Source organism: Salmo salar, chromosome ssa20, assembly GCF_905237065.1.
Source record: "Salmo salar chromosome ssa20, Ssal_v3.1, whole genome shotgun sequence".
Lineage (NCBI taxonomy): Eukaryota > Metazoa > Chordata > Actinopteri > Salmoniformes > Salmonidae > Salmo > Salmo salar.
In genome coordinates, this window is record NC_059461.1 from 43396540 (window position 1) to 43422468 (window position 25929).

The 25929-nt window shown below is 40.9% G+C and overlaps 1 protein-coding gene across 1 annotated transcript in view; it reads right to left on the reverse strand.

Annotated features, from left to right (window-relative positions):
• b3glt (Beta-1,3-glucosyltransferase) overlaps nt 1-25929 on the reverse strand; it is a gene marked incomplete at its 5' end in the record, with an annotated part of 80790 nt that overhangs the window by 46828 nt on the left and 8033 nt on the right. Inside the window, 5 exon segments of the mRNA NM_001173800.1 lie at nt 10136-10199; nt 11320-11456; nt 14013-14124; nt 15943-16019; nt 19536-19643. Of these exon segments, the coding sequence (NP_001167271.1) occupies nt 10136-10199; nt 11320-11456; nt 14013-14124; nt 15943-16019; nt 19536-19643 (498 nt within the window).

Consider the following 25929-nt stretch of genomic DNA (forward strand, 5'->3'; position numbering starts at 1 on the left):
TTGAATACACTAATGGTAACATATTATTCTCTTACATCATTTAAATAGGTACCGCCTTGTAACCAACATCGCAGGAGTTTTTGCAGAGGGGTGTGGTTTACATAGCTAAGTAGCTAGTCAACTGGTGTCAATTTTACTGCAGCATGTCAGCAAATATAATTACAGGTTTCCCCTAAGGAAAAGATACTTATAGGTTTTTGCTTTTTTCTGTCTGGTGTTAGCTAGGTCTACAGCCAGCATAGAACAAAAGCGAGGGAAGGGCTTCCCAAAACTCCAATGCAGTTGTCATGTCATTACATCAAGAGACACATCAAACATAAGATTCATACAAACTTCTTGACATCGTTGATAGTCATGATATATGAACATTGTCTGGCAGTCAACATACACAGTATATTTAATGAAAAGTACCCAGACCTCAAGCTGTACATTTTCAACTGAAATTGTCCAAAATGAACTAGCTAGCTAGCTTGATAACAGTGCTGACAATTCCATTTAGGCTTGCTAGCTTAATTATACAGCCAACACTCTGTCTATATTGATGCTGTTACAATAACCAAACATTTGGATAAAAAAAGTATAATTATGAAACCATGATGTGATGGATGATAGGATTGGATGTTGCATGCAATTTCAATGTTGTTTGATTTGCATTGTGTAGCAGAAAATTTGCTGGAGATAATCTCACTGCAACACCACATCCATGTTGCTTGACATAGGCGTTTTCAAAGAACCGTCAGTCAAGGTGACCACCCCACCCACTTAGCCTACTAGCTCCCCGCCCACTCAGTCTGTCTTTCAGACTTCATGGTAGTTTTTATATCTAGAGGACTCCTGATATCGCCAGGTGTGATAAGTATATTTTTTGTCTTGATCTATTGTCTATTACTGTCTTTTTGCAAGCTATGGCCATCTACTTTAAGTCCTACCTGTCTTCCCAGTAGCCTAGTTGGTGTGTGAACAGCTGACTGCTCATAACTTGCAGATGATTGTTGACACATAAACCAGGATCAAGGGGCAGGGCGATTTGTAACTTGCTTTGGTAATCAGTGGCTGTATTGGAGGGGGAGTGGTTTCTCCTCTCCTAGGTAATCAGCAATTAGTACAGGAAAGTGTTCTCTTCACCGCTACTAAGCAATTAACAGCTAGTTTAGTCTCCCCTGGTTTCTCAAAATCGCGACTGGCCTTGAATAATACATTATGGCCTTTCTCTTGCATTTCAAAGATAATTGTACAAAAATCATGTTTTTTTCTTTCTATTATCTTTTACCATATCTAATGTGTTATATTCTCCTACATTCATTTCACATTTCCACAAACTTCAAAGTGTTTCCTTTCAAATGGTATCAAGAATAGGCATATCCTAGGTGACAATATTTTAGGTGACAATTTTTTTTTTAAAGGGACGGATCCTTAAGAGGCATGTCCCAGTTTAGGTCACCTAGCAGGACACTAGCAATCACTCCAAGTCCTTTCAAGGTAAGGAAGCAAATATCTAAGTATGCAAAAATCACTGAACTATCACGTTATGTCATTGTATAAACTGTTGCCTTACTGCTGTAAATTTGAATGTTCTAATAATAAAGTGAAATATATACATAAACAGACATATCGGCATCATTATCATAATTAATAATCAAGTAATAAAACCATTTTAATTTGGAGGTTTGAGAGAAATTCCCAAACCCTCCCCTCCCTGTGAATTCCACCAAATCTTTTCAACGGTTAATAAGGTATGAGTTAAGTTAATAAGTTATTTAGGTAACGGTTATCCACCGTTGCCCGGCCTTCCATAGAAATACAGGTTTTATAGAAATATAGCAGAAATAAAGCAGTAGGTAATTTTTTTTATGTGTCCACAAGTTTGCACCTATACTGGGAATAACTGGGGACCTGGGTTGGGAACCCTGTGAGCTGAGATGGAAGGCATGCATGGTGAGACTTTGTAATCGACTGTTGGATATGCCAATTGCCAGAATAGCCAGCAAAAATCCAAAACGTCTGACTTTTTCTAACAGTCTGACTGTGAACATACATACGAAAACCAAATTAAGGGAGATGCTTTAACCTGTTGGGTCTAGGGGGCAGCATTTGCACGTCTGGATAAAAAAAATGTACCCGATTTAATCTGGTTACTAATCCTACCCAGTAACTAGAATATGCATATACTTATTATATATGGATAGAAAACACTCTAAAGTTTCCAAAACTGTTTGAATGGTGTCTGTGAGTATAACAGAACTCATTTGGCAGGCAAAACCCTGAGACATTTTCTGACAGGAAGTGGATACCTGATGTGTTGTATTGACTTTAAACCTATCCCATTGAAAAACACAGGGGTTTAGGAATATTTTGGCACTTCCTATTGCTTCCACTAGATGTCACCAGCCTTTACAAAGTGTTTTGAGTCTTCTGGAGGGAGATCTGACCGAACAAGAGCCATGGAACGGTGATGTCCCATTAGACACCTGGCGCGCTACTTCATGTTGGGTACCCTCGTTCCAATACGTTATAAAAGAGTATGCATTCGTCCACCTTGAATATTATTCATGTTCTGGTTAAAAAAGGCCCTAATGATTTATGCTATACAACGTTTGACATGTTTGAACGAACGGAAATATATTTTTTCCCCTCGTTCATGACGAGAAGTCCGGCTGGCTTACATCATGTGCTAACGAGACGGAGATTTTTGGACATAAATGATGAGCTTTTTTGAACAAAACTACATTCGTTATGGACCTGTGATACCTGGAAGTGACATCTGATGAAGAGAATCAAAGGTAATGGATTATTTACATAGTATTTTCGATTTTAGATCTCCCCAACATGACGTCTAGTCTGTATCGCAACGCGTATTTTTCTGGGCGCAGTGCTCAGATTATTGCAAAGTGTGATTTCCCAGTAAGGTTATTTTTAAATCTGGCAAGTTGATTGCGTTCAAGAGATGTAAATCTATAATTCTTTAAATGACAATATAATATTTTACCAATGTTTTCTAATTTTAATTATTTAATTTCTGACGCTGACTTGACTGCCGGTTATTGGAGGGAAACGATTTCCTCAACATCAATGCCATAGTAAAACGCTGTTTTTGTATATAAATATGAACTTGATAGAACTAAAAATGCATGCATTGTCTAACATAATGTCCTAGGAGTGTCATCTGATGGAGATTGTAAAAGGTTAGTGCATCATTTTAGCTGGTTTTATGGTTTTGGTGACCCTGTCTTTGACTTGACAAAACATTACACACAACTCTTGTAAATGTACTGTCCTAACATACTCTAAATTTATGCTTTCGCCGTAAAACCTTTTTGAAATCGTAAAACGTGGTTAGATTAAGGAGATGTTTATCTTTCAAATGGTGTAACATAGTTGTATTTTTGAAAAATTTGAATTTTGACATTTATTTGGATTCAAATTTGCCGCTCTTGAAATGCACCTGCTGTTGATGGAGTGCACCACGGGTGGCACGCTAGCGTCCCACCTAGCCCCAAGAGGTTAAAAAAGCAAACTGACGATGCAATATGAAAAGAAAATGGTTGGAGATTAATCATGAACCTAAATAATTATTGACAAACTTTTGTTTGATTAAGATTAATTAATTAATTAAGATGATTAATTCTGCTAAATGACTTAAATGTAAATGTAAATGTTGTGTGAGAGATACACTACATGGCCATAAGTGAAGCGTGATTTATTACTCCAGAAAATGCATTTCCAATGAGTCCAATAGCGGCAAGCTTTACACCACTCCAGCCAACACTTGGAGCATGATTATTATCTTAGCACGGCTGTTTGGTCATGGAAACCCATTTCATGAAGCTCCCGACAAACAGTTATTGTGCTGACATTGCTTCCAGAGGCAGTTTGGAACTCAGTAGTGAGTGTTGCAACCGAAGACAGACGATATCTACGCACTACACGCTTCAGCACTTGACGGTCTCGTTCTGTGAGCTTGATGGCCTACCACTTCGCGACTGAGCCATTGTTGTTCATAGACATAACAGCACTTGCAGTTGACCGGGGCAGCTCTAGCAGGGCAGAAATTTGAAAAACTGTGTTGTTGGAAAGGTGGCATCCTCTGACGGTGCCACGTTGAAAGTCACTGAGCTCTTCAGTAAGGCCATTCTACTGACAATGTTTGTCTATAGAGAAACATGGCTGTGTGCTCAATTGGGTGTGGCTTTAATAGCCAAATGCACCAATTTGAAGGGGTGTCCATAGTGCATGATATGTACACCCTACTTAAAAGCAGGAGATTATATTTTTTTAACCTTTATTTAAGTCCATTAAGAACAAATTCTTATTTTCAATGACGGCCTAGGAACAGTGGGTTAACTGCCTTGTTCAGGGGCAGAATGACAGATTTTTACCTTGTCAGCTCGGGGATTCGATCTTGCAACCTTTCGGTTGCTAGTCCAAAGCTCTAACCACTAGGCTACCTGCCACAACTATGCTTCACCATAGGGATTGTGCCAGGTTTTCTCCAGACGTGACGCTTGACATTCAGGCCAAAGAGTTCAATCTTGGTTTCATCAGCCCCGATAATCTTGTTTCTCATGGTCTGAGAGTGTAGATTGATGAGGAAAAATGTACATTCTATCCATTTTATAATAAGGCTGTAACGTAACAAAATGTGGAAAAAGTAAAGGGGTCTGAATACTTTCCGAATGCACTGTATATCAGACCGTATAGCACTGGTATGACAAACCATTTATTTTTACTGCTCTAATTACATTGGTAACCAGTTAATAATAGTAATAAGGCACCTTGGGGGTTTGTGGTATATGACCAATATACAACGGCTAATATACAATCTTACCTATGTGGACAGGTAAGATCAGGGACGGTATTGCGGTGAAATGGAAGAGGAGAGAGTTTGTAACTACAGTGACCTCGAGAGGTAGAGAATGAAATTCACTCAATACTCTATTTAAACAATAAGGCCGAGGGGGTGTGGTATATGGCCAATATACCGCGGCTAAGGGCTGTTCTTACGCACGACGCAAAGCGGAGTGCTGGATACAGCCCTTAGCCGTTGTATATTGGTCATATACCACAAACCCCCAAGGTGCCTTATTACTATTATTAACTGGTTACCAATGTAATTAGAGCAGTAAAAATAAATGGTTTGTCATACCAGTGCTATACGGTCTGATATACAGTGCATTCGGAAAGTATTCAGACCCCTTTACTTTTTCCACATTTTGTTACGTTACAGCCTTATTATAAAATGGATAGAATGTACATTTTTCCTCATCAATCTACACTCTCAGACCATGAGAAACAAGATTATCGGGGCTGATGAAACCAAGATTGAACTCTTTGGCCTGAATGTCAAGCGTCACGTCTGGAGAAAACCTGGCACAATCCCTATGGTGAAGCATAGTGGTGGCAGCATCCTTGATGAAAACCTATGGATCACGCTGTTTCAAGTTTGTCAGCGGTCATGGGCCAATTTGGAGCAAAACTGTTTGGCACTTAGTGGAAACCTAGCATCCGTGCAGAGCTTTTTAAAGTACCAGTCCATGCAAGCACTGATACAGGATACCACTGGCCAGCTACCTAGGACTTGCGTTGGAGGTTTTGATGCAGTCAAGGAGGAAACATGGATGTGGTCAGATTGGTCCAGATTTTATTACACTAACCGCAACACTTCCGAGCCCAATAACACTGGAGTAGGAAAGGACTGTTTGGAGATGAACGCTGCAAGTGAGAAGCGCTGGTTTGACGTGCCCTGTGAGTTCGTGTTTGCCTCTCTCTGTTCCAGAAGAATGTAGGCTACGAAATGGCACAGCTACTTCACCTCCAGGGGACAACAGACTACACTTCAATATCAAACCAACATCTGCCAATCACTGCAGCTCACCATAATGACAAATAAAACCTGTATTCACAAAAAAAGAAGCTAGCCACCAAGCTAATTATTAGCTAGCATGCCATGTCTAACATTTCAAAACACTGTGACAGCAGTATTTACAACAAACGGCAAACATTTAGCTACCAAAATGAAATGGTCTTTGAAGTTCAATGCATACATTTATACCAAGTCATTATCTGCTGTTAGCTAGCTACTGTTTTGGTAGGCTAATCTTTCAAGTTAGCTAACGTTAGTTAGTGATGAAACTGTGATGTTGATAATTCTGCTTTTGAAATGAAAGATAAATGACATACTTTTTTATGCAGTACCATTAGTTCGCTAATGATTAACAAGTTGTCATGGCACATTAGTTAGTCAATGGTAAATGTGTGTCAAAGAAAAGTAGCTATTTAACATTAATAACAAAATAATACTTATAGCACACACACAAGCTATTTTTAAACAATAAAGATAATCTCTCAATAACATGAACTACCATCACTACAAATAACATATTAATAATAAACCCTTAACATACCATCAATATTCATTATTAACTCTTTACTGACATGAAACTGTCCTAACAGACCATTTGTTAATGAATGTTTTAGATGCAGGGACTTATTTGTATTTGTACTTATTAGGGATCCCCATTGCTGCCAAGGCAGCAGCTACTCTTCTTGGGGTCCAGCAACATTAAGGCAGTTATATATAACAAAAAATATTGCATGACATTACATTTCACAACACTTTACCCAATGCATGTAGTATGTTCCCTCAAGCCACTACTCCACATTTACAATACAACATCCATTGTTACATGTGTGTAGAGTCCGTGTCTTATCATGTGCATCTGTGCCTGTGTGTGTGCCACTTCACAGTCCCCACTGTTAAAGAACACTGGTAACTTTTTATCCACAATATAGCAGGGGGTGTACAGCCAGGTACAGGTAACTTTTTATCCACAATATAGCAGGGGGTGTACAGCCATAACACATATAGTTGAAGTCTGAAGTTTACATACACTTAGGTTGTAGTCATTAAAACTTGTTTTTCAACCACTCCACAAATGTCTTGTTAACAAACTATAGTTTTGGCAAGTCGGTTAGGATATCTACTTTGTGCATGACACAAGTAATTGTTCCAACAATTGTTTACAGACAGATTATTTCACAATTGCACTGGGTCAGAGGTTTACATACACTAAGTTGACAGTGCCTTTAATTAAACAGCTTGGAAAATTCCAGAAAATGATGTCATGGCTTTAGAAGCTTCTGATAGGCTAATTGACATCATTTGAGTCAATTGGAGGTGTATCTGTGGATGTATTTCAAGGCCTACCTTCAAACTCAGTGCCTCTTTACTTGACATCATGGGAAAATCAAAAGAAATCAGTCAAGACCTCAGAAAAAAAATTGTAGACCTCCACAAGTCTGGTTCATCATTGAGAGCAATTTTCAAACGCCAGAAGGTACCACGTTCATCTGTACAAACGATAATACACAAGTATAAACACCATGGGACCACGCAGCCGTCATACCGCTCAGGAAGGAGACGCGTTCTGTCTCCTAGAGATGAACGTACTTTAGTGCGAAAAGTGCAAATCAATCCCAGAACAACAGCAAAGGACGTTGTGAAGATGCTGGAGGAAACAGGTACAAAGTTATCTATATCCACAGTAAAGCGAGTCCTATATCGACATAACCTGAAAGGCCGCTCAGCAAGGAAGAAGCCAGTGCTCCAAAACCGCCATAAAAAAAGCCAGACACGGTTTGCAACTGCACATGGGGACAAAGATCGTACTTTTGGAGAAATGTCCTCTGGTCTGATGAAACAAAACCAGAACTGTTTGGCCATCGTTATGTTTGGAGAAAAAGGGGGAGGCTTGCAAGCCGAAGAACACCATCCCAACCATGAAGCACGAGGGTGGCAGCATCATGTTGTGGGGGTGCTTTGCTGCAGGAGGGACTGGTGCACTTCACAAAATAGATGGCCTCATGAGGTAGGAACATTATGTGGATATATTGAGGCAACATTTCAAGACATCAGTCAGGAAGTTAAAGCTTGTTGGAAATGGGTCTTCCAAATGGACAATGACTCCAAGCATACTTCCAAAGTTGTGGTAAAATGGCTTAAGGACAACAAAGTCAAGGTATTGGAGTGGCCATCACAAAGCACTGACCTCAATCCTATAGAGAATTTGTGGGCAGAACTGAAAAAGCGTGTGAGAGCAAGGAGGCCTACAAACCTGACTCAGTTACACCAGCTTTGTCAGGAGGAATGGGCCAAAATTCACCCAACTTATTGTGGGTAGCTTGTGGAAGGCTACCCGAAACGTTTGACCCAAGTGAAACAATTTAAAGGCAATGCTACCAAATACTAATTGTGTGTATGTAAACTTCTGACCCACTGGGAAGGTGATGAAACAAATAAAAGCTGAAATAAATCATTCACTCTACTACTATTCTGACATTTCACATTCTTAAAATAAAGTGGTGATCCTAACTGACCTAAGACGGGGAATTTTTACTAGGATTAAATGATTAAATGACATGAAAAACTGAGTTTAAATGTATTTGGCTAAAGTGTATGTAAACTTCCGACTTCAACTGTACGTTTTTCCATCAGCAGACTATGATCAATAACGTCAAAAACCTCACTGAAGTCTAACCTATTAACTAACATGAACTATAAGCTTGATAAATAATTTATTCTTGGATTGTTGATGGCTTAGTAAACATACATACCATGAATAATTGCTTAGTGGATATATGAATTAATTATTTATTCAGGTTAACTAATGCATTAACTAATGTTAATGTATCCTCATTATAAAGTGTTACCATTCCCTGTCTTTCATATCTGAGGCTAAATCCATGAGGCAGAGAAATGTGACAGGCAATATGAGTCCAGACAGTTGGGAGAAACACCCAGCCGAGATAGGGAGTGAGACAGGGATACAGTGAGTGCAATTCAATTTCTCTTCTGAATGAAGGACTGAAGATGCTCTGAGATGGGCTAAAGAAACAGAATGGAAAGGCAAAGTCACAGGGACAGAGTGTCCTCAGACAACAATGTGACAGCCACCTGGGCTTTATGAGGAGGGAGATATGAGGAGGAAGCTGCTTCTATTGGGCTATTGTCAGATGTAATGAGTTTTTGACACCTGGATATATTAAATTATACTTCACTTGATTAGCATCTGTTTGGCTCTCCAGTCAACAGCAGCAGGAAAGGGCAGGGGACAGCAGAGAAGGATAATAGAAATTGAAGATAAACTAGGTTTCCATCCAATTGGCAACAGATTTTCATGAGAATATTGTAGAATCCACAAAAAGAAAATATGCACATTTTCCCACCAGTGGTGTGTTTCCATCAAATGGACTTGTTGCAGGCAACAATCAGTGTGTGATGACGTAGCGCACTGAAAATGTACAATACTTTTAACACTTAAGTTTTCATGTCCGGAAAAAAAATCAAAAGTTCAATGTTTCCATCACATTTTCAAATCTACCGATAGTTTTGTCAAAAACTGTTGCGTTAAATAGCAAATGTGCCTACTCTGGTCTTGGCACGTGTGCTCTAACCAACAGCTTGCAGATACAGTGCCGGTAGGCTAGTTACATGATGAGATTATTATGGATAAGAGCAAGGATATTTTTATTTGTCAAATGGCAGTCAAGCAATAATCATCATGTCACCAGAATAAGATCCTCAATATTTTTGGGAAAGGAGCATCAAACTCACTGTGCACTCACACCATACTCTGAATGTCATCATAATTTATTTAATCTGTAGCCTAATAAACTGCATTCTTTCCCGAGTCGTAGTGGGAGGACCACACTACCTTATCATCATGTGACCAATATGTGATCATGTTTCCCAATATGATGGTTATATCAATATTTGCGCATTAAAACCTTTCCACAGCCATTTCTCGCATAATTAATTTTAGACACAAAAAGATCCCACCATGTCGAACGAACAATTATCTGTTTGCATTTCTAAAATTGTACCCAAACTTCCTGTTTCCATCACAGCTGTAGTGATTTTTTTTAATATGGGTTTTATATGTGCATAAAAACTGTGGAGGGATTCGTGATTAGTGACACAAATTATGATGAAATTAAAACATCTGCTTTACCCTATGCCGTCAAACTGTAGCCGATATTTCAAAACGTAATTTTTTATTTCATTTAATTACTCTTAATACAGATTTCCATTAGAACCATCAGAACTCACAGTGATAAAGCGGTCAGATATAAATCTTACCTCATGCTTCAGATCGATAGTGAAGTCAGACTTGAGTGGGTCATCTCTCACTTTGTTTGCGAGCCTGCAAGATCAAATCACTATCTATTAGAATTTGCAGTTATAAATATTATTATTTCCCTAGACCACTAAGAATTGAACAATGAGTAATGATAGAATGAAATAAACAGTATAAAATAAGTTATTGTCCAGTAGAGCCCATTATTGCTGAGATGTGGTCGCTATTCAGGTTTCTAAAGACCAATAGGGAAAATAGATCTATGGGTGCATCCATCAGATCAAACTGATAGTTTTAACTAGGTTTTAAAGCTATAAAGTGTTTGTTTTCAACTTATGCTGACCAAAAATATCAATGCAACATGCAACAATTTCAAAGATTTGACTAAGTTACAGTTCATATAAGGAAATCAGTTGAAATAAAATCATTAGGCCCTAATCTATGGATTTCACATGACTGGGCAGGGGTGCAGCCAGGGGTGGGCCTGGGAGGGCTTTATGCCAAAGGTGAAGAAGCCGGATATTACACGTGGTCCGCGGTTGTGAGGCCTGTTGGACGCACTGCCAAATTCTCTAAAACGAAGTTGGTAGAGAAATTAACATTCAATTATCTGGCAACAGCTCTGGTGGACATTGCTGCAGTCAGCATGCCAATTGCTCGCTCCCTCAAAACTTGACATCAGTGGCACTGTGTTTAAAGTGCCCTTTTATTGTCCCCACCACAAGGTGCACCTGTGTAATGATCATGCGGTTTAATCAGCTTCTTTATATGCCACATCTGTCAGTTAGATGAATTATCTTGGCAAATAAGAAATGCTCGCTAAGAAGGATATAAACAAATTTGTGCACAACATTTTAGAGAAATACGCTTTTTGTGCGTATGGAACATTTCTGGGATTTTTTATTTCAGCTCATGGAACATGGGACCAACACTTTACATTTTTGTTCAGTGTACATTGTTTACAAACAATGGACTAAAGCAGTTTATATTCTGGGTTCTGATCAGATAAGACAGTTGAACTAATCTCACGAGGCATTCATAAGTTATATTTTCCAAGAAGAAATACAGTAGCTATTTAATTAATTTAGAAGTAAAAAAAATGGATGTACAAATCACAGATTGCACCTTTAAATAAAGGTAGATGGAGACAAGAGTTAAACATGGTAGATATAGATTAGGACCTGACCTGTCAAGCAGGGGGATGCTAAGGGCCCAGGCAGCAGAGAAGTCTGGGTATTTAAAGATGGAGGGGTTCTCTGCAAAGGCGTAGTGGTGGATGATGGTTGGCTCCTCATCATGAAGAGGTTTACCCAGGAACCACTCCTAAGGGATGGATGTGATATCATCAGTATCAGAGTGAGATTGCTGCTAACGCGCCACACATCTGGGCTGTATTCATTGAGGTGATAAACATTAGAAACATTGCAGAAAGACATTTTATAAAAAGAGCAAACATGATTCCCAATTAGACATGACAAGCAAATGCACTCATGTCTTTGTTAACCAACTACTGCTTGCATGCATACACTTATTTTATTCTGATAAATGGAAGCATATCTCTGAGGGGAGTCTACCAGTTATTAAAGTAGTAGCTGTTTTTTAAAGTACCCAAAACTATTCTGGGACTTTATTTGACCATAGTAAAGATGGTCCCTGCGTTAATACTGAATCGAATTGAGTCTGAATTGAAGTCACACATAGAGTGATTTATTAAAATGAGTTATAAGACAGCCTACATCCTTTCCTCATCCCTGATATAGAGCTGTGCACAGAGCTCAGGGCTGTGTGTGGATGATGAGATAACAATGAATTCTATTTCTCACTTGGAATTGGAATCCCTTACAGGTTCCAGGCTAGCAGATGGAAGGTTCACTTAATTATTATGCATAGTTTTTCAGAGCAAGAATAACTTGAACCTCTGTTCTCTGTTAATAAGATCAAAACCATTCTTTGTGAAGATCTGGTGTACCACCGGGAGGTGTAATTAGTTTGATGTTGTTCATTGGGCGGTATCGGGATGTACTAATCAGGATGGCCGTTGGATGATATTGGGCTTTGAATTCTCTATCTCATGCTTTGGTTTAAAGCCTGTTTCAACGGTCCAGGCTTATCAAAAAACAAATCTTTCATCCATGAAAATAAGCAACAACAAATTATTTTTGAACTCCCAAGACAACAGGAAATATATATTTGACCGTAGGAAAGCCAAGTAAATTTGAAACATTGATAAAACCTACACAAATTATTGATGGTAACAAAATCCAGAAAGTTTAAGCATTCACTTTGCTGCAGTCAATAGGATGACAGGTGTTGATTCAAAAACAAATTAAGCAACACCTCTTTCAACTGTCATTATCTGGTTTTATCCTCAGAATCCACTTTTTTAAAACAAAATTAATATTAACTCAATAACTCTATGGAGGACAAAACCTTTTCTATTGGCACCCTGTGCTCGTGGTTTAAAACAACTAGCTAATCAACCTGCAACACCTGGATCCTGAACCTCAGAGAGAGTGGCTCTGGAGACGAGCTAGAAGTAAAATGGTAGAATAAAAAATAAAAAAACAGTATATATATATATAATAAAAGTTTAATTTATTTAACCAGGCAAGTCAGTTCAGAACAAGTTCTTATTTACAATGACGGCCTAGGAACAGTGGGTTAACTGCCTTGTTCAGGGGCAGAACGACGGGGATTCGATCTAGCAACCTTTCGGTTACTGGCCCAATGCTCTAACCACTAACCACCACCTGCCGCCCCAAATGATGACACCTTAATAAACCCTGCCTGCATCTGTGCTGCCACTAAAATACAATCTTAACATCATTATTATTGTTGGAGTGAGACAGATTAAAATAGGCCTCCGGAGAGCGGGGCGGCTAAAGCAGCTCATACTGTGTTTGACAGACAGCCTGCTTTACAGGCTGGTTGGACTGCAGGCCTACATTCGTCTCAGATATTCCAGAACTAGGAGCAGCGCAAGCTAGGCAACGGCACAAGGTCTGGGGAGGATGTCGACTTCTAGCTAACATTTTGTAAAATTCCTCTTCAGACAGACAACTCTCCCAACAAATAATGAGTTTGGGTAGGCAGAGCTTAAAGGGTAGGCAGAGCTTAAAATGCAGGCAGGAATTGTGTTTAGCTAGAGCAGAGATGAGCAACTCCAGTCCTGGGATGCCAGAGTGGTATCACACTTTTTCTCCATCCTTAGCAAACACAGCATATTAAATTAATTGCATTCTAAACTGAAGTTGATTATTGGAGTCAAGTGTGTTAGCTGGGTTCTGGAGTTGCCCATCCCTGACCTAGGACAACAAGCGGATCCTGCAGAGACGTTACCGGTAACACGATTCCTATTTCTGACCCGACCACTCTGTCCCAACTGATGCTGAAACTTCTACAGATGTGTTAAGCTGAAGCATTGGTATATTGCCGGAAGCAACCTGTCTGTCTAGAGACTAGGCTTATATGGGCCCAGATACAGGATCCAACCCAATACTTAAAGTTGGAATGAAAAATGATGTCCAATACTCACTTTAATTTTACCATAACCAGGGTTAGTATTTCAGAGACGGTATTCTGCTGAAGAGGACCATACCGGAATAGTTTTTTCCTTTTCGAAGTTACCAAGAAAGTCCATCATTAATTCCAGACCCTAGTCACTGCTGTTGCCTAAGGTGTGGGTTTCCAAGACTAGGTCCAACCCACTGACTCTATTACAGCTGCTGAGACAGAAGGCTGATGCTCAGTGGGGAAATTCCCCTGTCGTTGGCTGAGGAGAAGTGAAGTACTGTGAATACGGTAAGTAAAGACTGGTACAGAGTGGTCCCTCCGTATAAAAATATTATTATTACAATCCTAAGTCTGTGGGTCACTTACTTTTCTCCTGTCAAACTTCCTGAGGGCCTGGAGCAGTTTGGTCACCTTGACGTTAGTCTCCTCTTCCAGAAACACCAACCAGGATGAGTTCTTCCCAAACAACAAGGATAAGCTGAGAAAGCAGAAATACTCAGGGTCACCAGACCTTTGTACAGCTTATTGAACCAGTGGATACATTCATGACATGACCTTTCGTTTTGACCTCATTGTAGGAAAAAGGATAGCCAGGTCCCAGATCGGTATTACGCTCTTGCCTACTCCATCATTGTTGTCATTGTTTGGCATGAGAATTCAATAAATAGTTGGCAAGAGAGCAGAAACAGACTGATAACCAGGCTAGCAAAAGGCAAAACAGGGCATAAGTTGACGGGCGGCTATAGGTAACTATCATAGTATGATAGCTAATCCTGTTATACAATAGGAGAAATACCTTCTAAAATTCAAATGAATTAAGTATTGTGTGTATTGGTCATGCTGTACTAAATAAATAATACTTTAATATAACCTCCAATATTGCTACATTATTATTTGCCAGAGATTATATGTTTTTGCCTGACCCTAGCAGGTGGAGACAGCCATATGCTGTATAGTAGGGATGTGCATCTTTCCCTTACAAGGCGATTCAATACGTATCTAGATACATGAGCTCTGATAGGATACAAGAACTACACGTTTTAGTTTGAAACGATTTCAAAGACTTTACCCCACCGCCACCATGTGGCACTCTGTTCTCAACGTTGACATCCGTAAACTGTTCGCCCACATGACGCCATACACACGTGGTCTGCGGTTGTGAGGCCGGTTGGATGTACTGCCAAATTCTCTAAAATTACGTTGGAGGTGGCTTATGGTAGTGAAATTAACGTTCAATTCTCTGGCAAGACCTCTGGTGGACATTCCTGCAGTCAGCATGCCAATTGCACGCTCCCTCAAAACTTGAGAAATCTGTGGCATTGTGTTGTGTGACAAAACTGCACATTTTAGAGTGACCTTTTATTGTCCCCAGCACAAGGGACACCTATGTAGTGATCATGCTGTTTAATCAGCTTATTGATATGCCACACCTGTCAGGGGGATGAATTATCTTGGCAAAGGAGAACTGCTCACTGAAAGGAATGTAAACAAATTTGTGCACAAAATTTGAGAGAAATATGTTATTTGTGCGTATGTAACATTTCTGGGATCTTTTATTTCAGCTCATAAAACATAGGACCAACACTTAACATGTTGCATTTATATTTTTATTCAGTGTAAATAAAAATCTGCGTGTGAGTGAATGTGTTTGTGTGTGAGTGAGTGCACGCGTGTGTGAATGACATATATGTCTATGGTGTATGTAGGCACCTGAGCCCGGCCATTAGGGAAACTATGTGCATGCATGCTTGAGTTGTCTCCGGCAGTAGCTTAAGCTATTTATATTCCAGTAAATCACAATTTTCTAAAATGCATTTGAATAAAATTACCTATCGAATTATGTTGGTTGTCACTCAACAAATAAAGCCTAATATTGTGAAGGCCATTTTACAAACATTTAAATGCTGAATGTGACTCGTAGATCAGAAATAGGCCTAACTCTCGTTGGTCAGCGCACAAGGCTGCAAACAGTGCGCAGTTTGAATAGGCTACTGATATTGCCCGGGGTTGTTCGGCATGCAAAATGACTTGCAGATCAATGACCATCAACATAATTACATTCTTAGTTCAACACTGAAGGAGAGGACGCAGTTGTCAAAAAATATGAGTGGTATTTTCGGAAGGTAGAAAGAAAGTAATTTGAGGCCCAAATTATTTTTTACCGCCGATTCGTAAACTTTAATCGGTGAATTGTTACATCCCTACTGTACTGTATGGATGGGAAGTACAAGATGGAAGTCTTTGTGAATGTGGATAATGGCCGCTCTTTTGAGAGCTGACAGGCCCAAGCACTTACTAAGGCAGCACAGGAAGGATGCTCCAGTCTCCCTCATTGTCTGTCAGACTGTGGAGGAGCAGGACCGGAGGCGGTGTCTGAAAAGCGAAAGAGTGTTTAAGTCAAGCCCAACAGCGGGATCTCTGGAAATCTTTACTTTACAGCAGTAACCTAAAGAAGTATTGACTTCAGAGCAGAGTAACTAAGGAAGTGTTCACAGTAGTAACCCAAGGAAGTATTTTCTTTACAGCAGATTAACTAAAATAGTATTTACTTTAAAACAGTAACCTAGGAGTTCGTCTTTACTTTACAGCAGTAATCTCGAGCAGAGTAACTAAGGAAGAAACTCTTCAATTTAGAGCAGAGTAACCAAAGTCTTTAGTTTACAGCAGGAGGAAAGACAACCTAAGGAAGGACAGTCCTCAAAGAATCTGGTTCTAAATTAGAAGAAATTGTGTTTGTTTAGTTGGAGACAGCAGAGACACAGCCTAAATACTAGAGCTGGGACGATAAACCGGACATTCAACACCGACCATAGCGATCACTTGTCGCAGGCATTTTGCTGATGTTGTTCATTACAATAAGTAGCCTATACTAGAGAAATGTGAAGTTTGAATGTTTGCTAATATGGGCGATTGTTAAATGGACAATTGACAGCTACAACCATGAAACTACTGTTAGTAGTTTAAAGGGTCATCCTTTTATCACAATTTCAGGCAATTTATCACAATATGGATTTTTGTTCATATCGCCCAGCTCTACTAAGTACCTATAGAATGGTTATTTTAAAACAAACTAACTGTGTGTAGCCTAAAAGGTACTCCGGTGTGCAAAAGATTGCCACAAAGTATTGAAGTATTTGACTGCCCTATCCACTTTCGTGAAAACACGAAACATGGGTTTCAATCAAACCTTCTCTGATTCCGAGTTCAAGGGCATGTGAGGTATTCAGTAGTGGCCTGAGGTAATCTCACACAGAGAGGAAAACAAGGGTTCATGACTGCATCCACTCCACCCAGCAGACTGGAAACCAAGGGGGACCATGCTGCTCATAGACACATAGCCTCTCTACAGATTGATTTAAATACTCAGGCTACTCAACAGCAATGCCCCACAAATACCTAGCATCCCACCATCATAGTACTGGACTGTAAAACCCTAGCCTGTGTCCAGTATGTTAACCACGAGTCAGCCGGGGGTTTGCCAGCAGCTCAGTCAAGCCCCATATACACACTAACAACATAATGAGGCTCATAATGGCATATTCACCAGTCTAAACTTGACTTTCACCTCCGGTAGTAAGAAACAAGTAAGTTCAAACACCAGGCAAGCTGCAGGGACAAAAACCCATCGCTTTACACCACTTCAGAGAGACACAGCCATCACAGACACACAGTATGCTAAGCTTTACTCATGGAGTAGACTGGGTGGGGTGTGTGTGGAAAGGGTGGGGTGGCTTGGTCCCTGCAACAGCCAGAGCCTCCACACTCATACGTACATGCATGCTCACACGCACGCACCCACACACACGCACAAACTCTGCGAGCTCCTGCAAGTGACTGCCTTACACACAGCCACTTTTTATAGAAATATGCAGCTGAATCAATCTGACTATATGTAACCGATGTGAAATGGCTAGTTAGCGGTGGTGCGCGCTAATAGCGTTTCAATCAGTGACGTCACTCGCTCTGAGACCTGAAGTGGTTGTTCCCCTTGCGTTGCAAGGGCCGTGGCTTTTGTGGCGCGATGGGTAATGATGCTTCGTGGGTGTCAGTTGTTGATGTGTGCAAGGGTCCCTGGTTCAAGCCCAGGTTGGGGCGAAGAGAGGGACGGAACCTACACTGTTACATATACACTGAGTATACCAAACATTCAGAAAAACCTTCCTAATACGGAGTTGTGCACCCCCCCTCCCCTCAGAACAGCCAGCCTCAATTGGTCGGGTTACGGACTCTACAAGGTGTCAAAAGCGTTCCACAGGGATGCTGGCCCATGTTGATGCCAATGATTCCCATAGTTGTGTCAGGTTGGCTGGATGTCCTTTGGGTGGTGGACCATTCTTTATACACACAGGAAACTTTTGAGCATGAAAAATCAGCAGCGCAAACTGGGGTGCCTGGCACCTACCACCATACTCCGTTCAAAGGCACTTAAATATTTTGTGTTGCCAATTCACCCTCTGAATGGCACACAATCCATGTGTTTTTTTAATCAAGGCTTAAAAATCATTATTTAACCTGTCTCCTTCCCTTCATCTACACTGATTGAAGTGGATTTAACAGATGACATCAATAAGGGATCCTAGCTTTCACCTGGATTCACCTGATCAGTCTATGTCATGGAAAGAGCAGGTGTTCTTAATGTTTTGTATACTAAGTGTATAACCCCTATAGGGAGGCCAGCCAGATCTATTAGAGTGATTGGTTAGAAACAATCCAATCACTGATTACTTAGTTTTGTACAAAGCCCCTCGTGTCCTTCGTCACCACAAACAACTTCAATGATAGCTGTCTCTAATAGATCTAGCTGGCCTCCCTGTGTTGACACAGGAAGTCAGTCTCAATGTCCCCTTGGGCCTGGATGTCATATAGGGGTTATACACTGAGTATACAAAACATTAAGAACTCTTTCCATGACAGACTGACCAGGTGAAAGCTACTTTATTTTATTGCACTACTGGACAATACACTATGCTACAAGTACCTAGTTTTCTTTACCTCTCAGATGGGGATACAAACTTAGACAATGATCATTTCCTTCACATAAAAAGCAATGCTGACACCATGTGGCAAAAAGCATGGGCTGCACTGGTGCCTCTTTCATGTCTAATTGATGTTGATTATGTTTGTTGTGAAAAGACATATCCTTTATTTCATTGGTTGTCTACGGTATATGTACAGAACTTATCAACTCCACTCCTTAATTAGGTTTTATAACACTGTTAAAGAAACAATCTGCAAACAACAAAGCAGGCACCCCACCACTGTTTTGGTAAGGGATGGGGCTGGAGAAATGTAACCACTCTGAATGGCTTTATTGAATTAATTTAAAAGTCTAGCTTTCTCGCTCACAAGCCTGCACTGGTATTTGATCTGGCATCCTCTGTCTCACTAACACACTTGACCACCATTTTGAAACACTTTAGCTGGAAGCTTCACCGAAAAGCAATTCAATGGTGGTTTTTCAACGTGAAGTGTTGAACTTGACACGGTTACACTAAACTGATGGTTTTCCACACAAATTATTCCAAAAGAGTAACGGCTATATGGTCCACAGGGAGCAAAGAGGAATAAGTAGGTAAGTAACAGCTATTTTTGACCATGAACCATATTGCTTAGAGAAGATGGTTGAAGTTAAGGGATGCTGTTGTTTCTCTAAAAACCTGTGTGTGTGTGTGTGTGTGTGTGTGTATATATATTACTATCATTGTGGGTAGCGGAAATCCACAAATGTCCCCACAAGGATAGTAAAACAAGGAATACTCCCTCATGGGGACATTTCCCAGGTTAGGGTTACAATTAGGGGTAGGCGTTAAGGTTAGGGTTCAGGGAAAATAGGATTTTGAGGATAGTAAAACATATGCTGTGTGTGTGACTAAGTGGCATTGGTGGTACCTGTGTGAGGCTCTGAGTCTGGTGTAACAGGTCTGCTCTCTGTCTCTCCGCCCGACTCACGTGGAATGAGTTTCTCTGGCTCTGGATCACAAACACTATCTCTCGCAGGTCTGCAACACACAAACAGCACAGGAACAGATCAGAGACATGCACAGACCAGGTTAAAAAAAGAAATACGCATACATTTTTTTCAGACATTGTCATAAAAACACAGCACAGGATGTGAATTTGTGCCAAACCAACACAAGCCCTTTCTAAAGATATTCTAGGGATAATTAACAGCTCTCTTAAATTCCAACACAAACACTACCTTACTCTGACCTCTGTTGACAATCACCATCCCCTTAATAAGAATTTCATTTGGCCTGAGTGACAAATGTCACTGTCTCACACACACACACACACACACACACACACACACACACACACACACACGACAATAAAGATGATCAGTCAGACGGGGACTAACTTATGTAGTGGCAGAACACAACAGATAGCTGAATCAGACTAAAGCCCAGCTGTCCACTGTGTGGCAAGGGCAGAGAAACAAGATGGGCAGCCTAGTAAATATTATTGAGTTTCTCCAGTGTGTAACGAGCCTGAGCGTAACAGGGAGCCTGCTGATAGTTTGCTGTAGCCGCTCGACAATGTCTCTTTAACAGCCTTGATCGCTCTTCAGGGAAGTGGGCCGCCTCAGTGTGTGAAACGTTTACATATCATTAGTCACCTTTATAGGGCTCATATTACAGGCCCTACTAATGCAGTCGGCCTTAATGCGGAATCCATTTACAGAATAGTAATGATGGAATGGGGGCCTTGCCTGGGTGACGAATCACATCGGTGGCCATTGGAACGACTAAGCTACATAAGCTCTCAGTCTCTCTCGCTTGCCAACGGAATAACAACCTGGCTGAAGGATTAATGGAGTGAAGAATGTGTGCAATTTTGGCCCCATCACACAGTTCATTGGAAATATACCCAACGACCCGCATCAAATCCCCTAAACTGTCTGACAATTTTACAGCCCTTTGCTCTGAGGATTGTGAAAATATACACTGAACAATAATATAAACGCAACATGTAAAGTGTTGGTCCCATGTTTCATGAGCTGAAATAAAAGATACCTGAAATGTTCCAAATTTGTTTACATCCCTGTTAGTGAGCATTTCTCCTTTTCCAAGATAATTCATCCACGTGACAAGTATGACATATCAACAAACTGACACACCTTGTGCTGGGGAAAATAAAAGGCCACTCTAAAATGTGCGATTTTGTCACAAACACAATGCCACAGATGTCTCAAGTTTTGAGGGAGTGTGCAATTGACATTCTGACTGCAGGAATGTCCACCTGAGCTGTTGCCAGTGCATTTAATTAATTAATCTACCATAAGTTGCCTCATTTTAGAGAATTGGCAGTACGTCCAAACCGGCCTCACAACCGCAGACCACGGGTATAGTGTTGTGTGGGCGAGTGGTTTGCTGATGTCAAACCGCTCATGGTTATGGTGTGGACAGGCATAAGCTACGGACAACAACCACAATTGCATTTTAACGATGGCAATTTCAATGCACAGAGATACCGTGATAAGATCGTGAGGCCCATTGTTGTGCCATTCATCCACTGCCATCACCTCATGTTTCAGCATGATAATGCACAGCCCCATGTCACAAGGATCTGTACAAAATTCCTGGAATTGTAGCATTTATATTCTTCCATGGCCTGCATACTCACCAGACATGTCATCCATTGAGCATGTTTGGGATGCTTTGGATCGACGTGTACAACAGCATGTTCCAGTTCCCACCAAATCCAGCAACTTCTCACAGCCATTGAAGAGGAGTGGGACAACATTCCACAGGCTACAATCAACAGCCTAATCAAATCTACGCAAAGAAGTTGAGTCGCGCTGCATGAGGCGGTCACACCAGACACTGACTGATTTTAGGGTCCATGCCCCTACCTTTTTTAAAGGTATTTGTGACCAACAGATGCATATCTGTATTCCCAGTCATGTGAAATCCATAGATTAGGACCTAATAAATGTATTTCAATTCACTGATTTCCTTCCTCAGTCAAATCTTTGAAATAGTTGCATGTTGCGTTTATATTTTTGTTCAGTATAGTTGTCTCACACATTGGGACAGTAGGCCACATCCAGCTGTACTGTCTGACTCACTGAATGGATGGATGAAACCTGGGATTTTAAACCAGCAGCCTTCCTTGAGATTGTCAGATCCTCTCCCACTTTTCATTGTCCATACCAGGATTTGAACCAGCAACCTTCGGGATATTGGTCTCCCTTTCTAACCTCTTCAACAGGTCTCTAAATCTCTGGAACCTAGGCTACATGATATAGGCCTAGCCTATAAAAACACAATATGTCTACGGGGCCGCCGCAGTAGGGAAACAAGCCACATCCAGGTGTAGAAACTAGAGAGAAGCAAATTGGCCAGGTATACTGACTGACTAGAGAGGTAGCAGGAGGCTGCAGCCAAGCCTCTCAGGCAGCACTCCTTGTAACCTTCTGGGGCCTCGTCAGGGTTCTAAATTAACATCTCTCATTGGCAGCACTGGTGCTCCCAACTTTAAAAAGTTAGGAGCACTTCAAATAAGTTTGTTTGAATTGATGGAGATACAGCCTACAGTGAGGGAAAAAAGTATTTGATCCCCTGCTGATTTTGTACGTTTGCCCACTGACAAAAAATGATCAGTCTGTAATTTTAATGGTAGGTTTATTTGAACAGTGAGAGACAGAATAACAACAAAGAAATCCAGAAAAACGCATGTCAAAAATGTTATAAAATGATTTGCATTTTAATGAGGGAAATAAGTATTTGACCCCTCTGCAAAACATGACTTAGTACTTGGTGGCAAAACCCTTGTTGGCAATCACAGAGGTCAGACGTTTCTTGTAGTTGGCCACCAGGTTTGCACACATCTCAGGAGAGATTTTGTCCCACTCCTCTCTGCAGATCTTCTCCAAGTCATTAAGGTTTCGAGGCTGACGTTTGGCAACTCGAACCTTCAGCTCCCTCCACTGATTTTCTATGGGATTAAGGTCTGGAGACTGGCTAGGCCACTCCAGGACTTTAATGTGCTTCTTCTTGAGCCACTCCTTTGTTGCCTTGGCCGTGTGTTTTGGGTCATTGTCATGCTGGAATACCCATCCACGACCCATTTTCAATGCCCTGGCTGAGGCAAGGAGGTTCTCACCCAAGATTTGATGGTACATGGCCCCGTCCATCGTCCCTTTGATGCAGTGAAGTTGTCCTGTCCCTTTAGCAGAAAAACACCCCCAAAGCATAATGTCTCCACCTCCATGTTTGATGGTGGGGATGGTCTTCTTGGGGTCATAGGCAGCATTCCTCCAAACACGGCGAGTTGAGTTGATGCCAAAGAGCTCCATTTTGGTCTCATCTTACCACAACACTTTCACCCAGTTGTCCTCTGAATCATTCAGATGTTCATTGGCAAACTTCAGACGGTCATGTATATGTGCTTTCTTGAGCAGGGGGACCTTGCAGGCGCTGCAGGATTTCAGTCCTTCACGGCGTAGTGTGTTACCAATTGTTTTCTTGGTGACTATGGTCCCAGCTGCCTTGAGATCATTGACAAGATCCTCCCGTGTAGTTCTGGGTTGATTCCTCACCGTTCTCATGATCATTGCAACTCCATGGTGGAGAGTTTGGAATCTGATTGATATCTTCTGTGGACAGGTGTCTTTTATACAGGTAACAAGCTGAGATTAGGAGCACTCCCTTTAAGAGTGTGCTCCTAATATCAGCTCGTTACCTGTATAAAATACACCTGGGATCCAGAAATCTTTCTGATTGAGAGGGGGTCAAATACTTATTTCCCTCATTAAAATGCAAATCAATATAACATTTTTGACATGTGTTTTTCTGGATTCTTTTGATGTTATTCTGTCTCTCACTGTTTAAATAAACCTAGCATTAAAATTATAGACTGATAATTTCTTTGTCAGTGGGCAAACGTACAAAATCAGCAGGGGATCAAATACTTTTTTCCCCTCACTGTATATTGGACCTATATGATTTCTAGCTACTTCTGAAGCACATGTTGTGCCCTAGAAACTAATATGAAACACTGTAAACACATCCGTTTAATATAAAAGCTACAACGTTGACACGAATACCTGTCATTGAAATTACAATGTCATTTGTGGAATATTAGGTTTCTAAATTGTATAAAAGCACACTTTTCCTATTGAGATACATTACATTGAAAATTGTACACAGTTTCTTTAAAAACGTCAGGTTTGTGATGACCACATGCAAGATAACTGCCACTGTGCGACTATGAAAAACATTGCTATGATCATTGATCTCCTGAAGAAGCTATCCCTTTTCCTTTCTTTCTGTGGCCCCAAATGTTTGTGTTATACTGGTAAAGTAACCAGGTTGTTAGCCAGCTAGCCAATGAAGTAACGTCTAATCAAAGTGTAAACAAATGGTTAACAACGTCGACGCACGAGTAGTTTTAGAACGGCCCACGACATGGTTTATGGATGTAAAATGTGGTCCCAGTGATCCGCTGTATAGGAAGAAAAAAATATTACGGCGGTAATATAGGTCAGATCATATGAGCTAGTTGGGCTAGCTGCAAGCCGTTTTCGCTGTAGTAATGGTGCTACCATGACACGTACGAGTCTGGACTTGCTTGTTTCACTAGGGCACTCAGGAAACAACGGTACAGCGTAGCCTTAACATTACAACAATTATTAACTGGGAGATTTTTTTTCATAGTCGCACAGTGCTCCCAAAATAAAACTCCTGGTCACACGTCACAATATTTCATTGCACATCCGACCAAATTGGCTACACTTTAGAGCTCTTGGACTCGTACATGCTCTCGCATTAGGGCACAAACAAACCATTTTGAAGTCCTGGACATTTTAATTAGCCGCTGAAGTATTTGCACACAATGTAGTCAAAGGTATCGCGTGTCGTAAATTATGATTACCGGCGGGGAGGTTTGTGTTTCTGTAAAGCTTTTTTTAACAAACAGTAACACAGGGGGATTTTTTTAAACACAAACAAGTCACAGCAGCTAGTTGTCGGGTCTGTAATCTTCCTCTGGCGAGTAGTGATGGCAGAGCAACACGGGGAATAGAGAGAGAGGGGAAGAGGGGGAGGAAAAAAAGCTGATGCAAGCACACTGGATGGCACTTGAACCCATTCCCACACAGGGCCTGAAAAAACAGCACTGGGATCAAGGGTGTGTTATGTGTTAATAACATTTAGACTACGTTACCCAGCAGGCTATGCGGGGGGGGGGGGGCAGGTGGTTGAAGAATGCCTTGCATGGCTAAACAAGGAGTTTTCTAGCTGAAGTATATGTTCATTAAAAGTAGTTAGACCTACGCCCCGGTTTGGCATTATACAAGGAACAAACATAACAATGGTGTCAGATTGGTAGTCGCTATGACGAGACAGAAAAGAAAGGTTTAACTCTGCAAATTTCCGCGACGAAAACGTAACATTCTACCACAAGTCAAGTGACGTGAGTAGTCGAAGATGCTAGCTTGCAAGAGCTAGGGCAACGAGCCGCAGCAGCGAGAGTGACAGCAGCGAGAGCAAGGCTGCATTGGAATCTGTTGACGAGCAAGTTGATGAGCAACATACTGAAGTAAGAGTAATTGACACTGTTCCTGTTCGCCGTCATGGATAGGCTTAGTCCTCCTACTCCTATGCAGTTAACAGGCAATCTAGCTGACAATTGGAAACATTTCAAGCAGAGATTCAATATCTACCTAGCAGCCAGTGGAGCAGGGGGAGATGACAAATTGAAAGCTTCCATTTTTCTGCATGTTATTGGAGAGGATGCATTGGACATTTACAATAGCTTTCAGCAAGACGAGGCAAACATGACAATGACTGTGCTAATGGATAAATTTGAGGAGTACTTTGTACCAAGCTAGAACGTCACGTTTGAGAGATAAGGTTCTCTCTCATGATCAGAAATAGGGAGTCAGTTTTGACCTGAGCTGAAAACAGAGCAAAACGTGTGAATTTGAAAATCTGAAAGACTCACTAGTGAAAGACAGGATAGTCTGTGGCATACTTGATAATGGACTCAAGGAGAGATTGCTGCGTGAGCAAGATATAACTTTGGATAAAGCAGTGAATAAGTGTCGAGCAGCTGAAACCACCAGAGCACAAGCTAAAGAGCTATGCAGGGATGAGACGTCAGTGTATGCAATAAAAAGAGAGGAGCACCACACACAACGCCTTGCAAAACAAAAACAAGCAAGAGAGAGAAATCAAAACAATACATGTAGAAAATGTGGATTTATTCACAAGCCAAAAAATTGCCCTGCATATGGCAAATGACGTAACAACCGTGGGAAAGATAATCATTTCTCAAAATG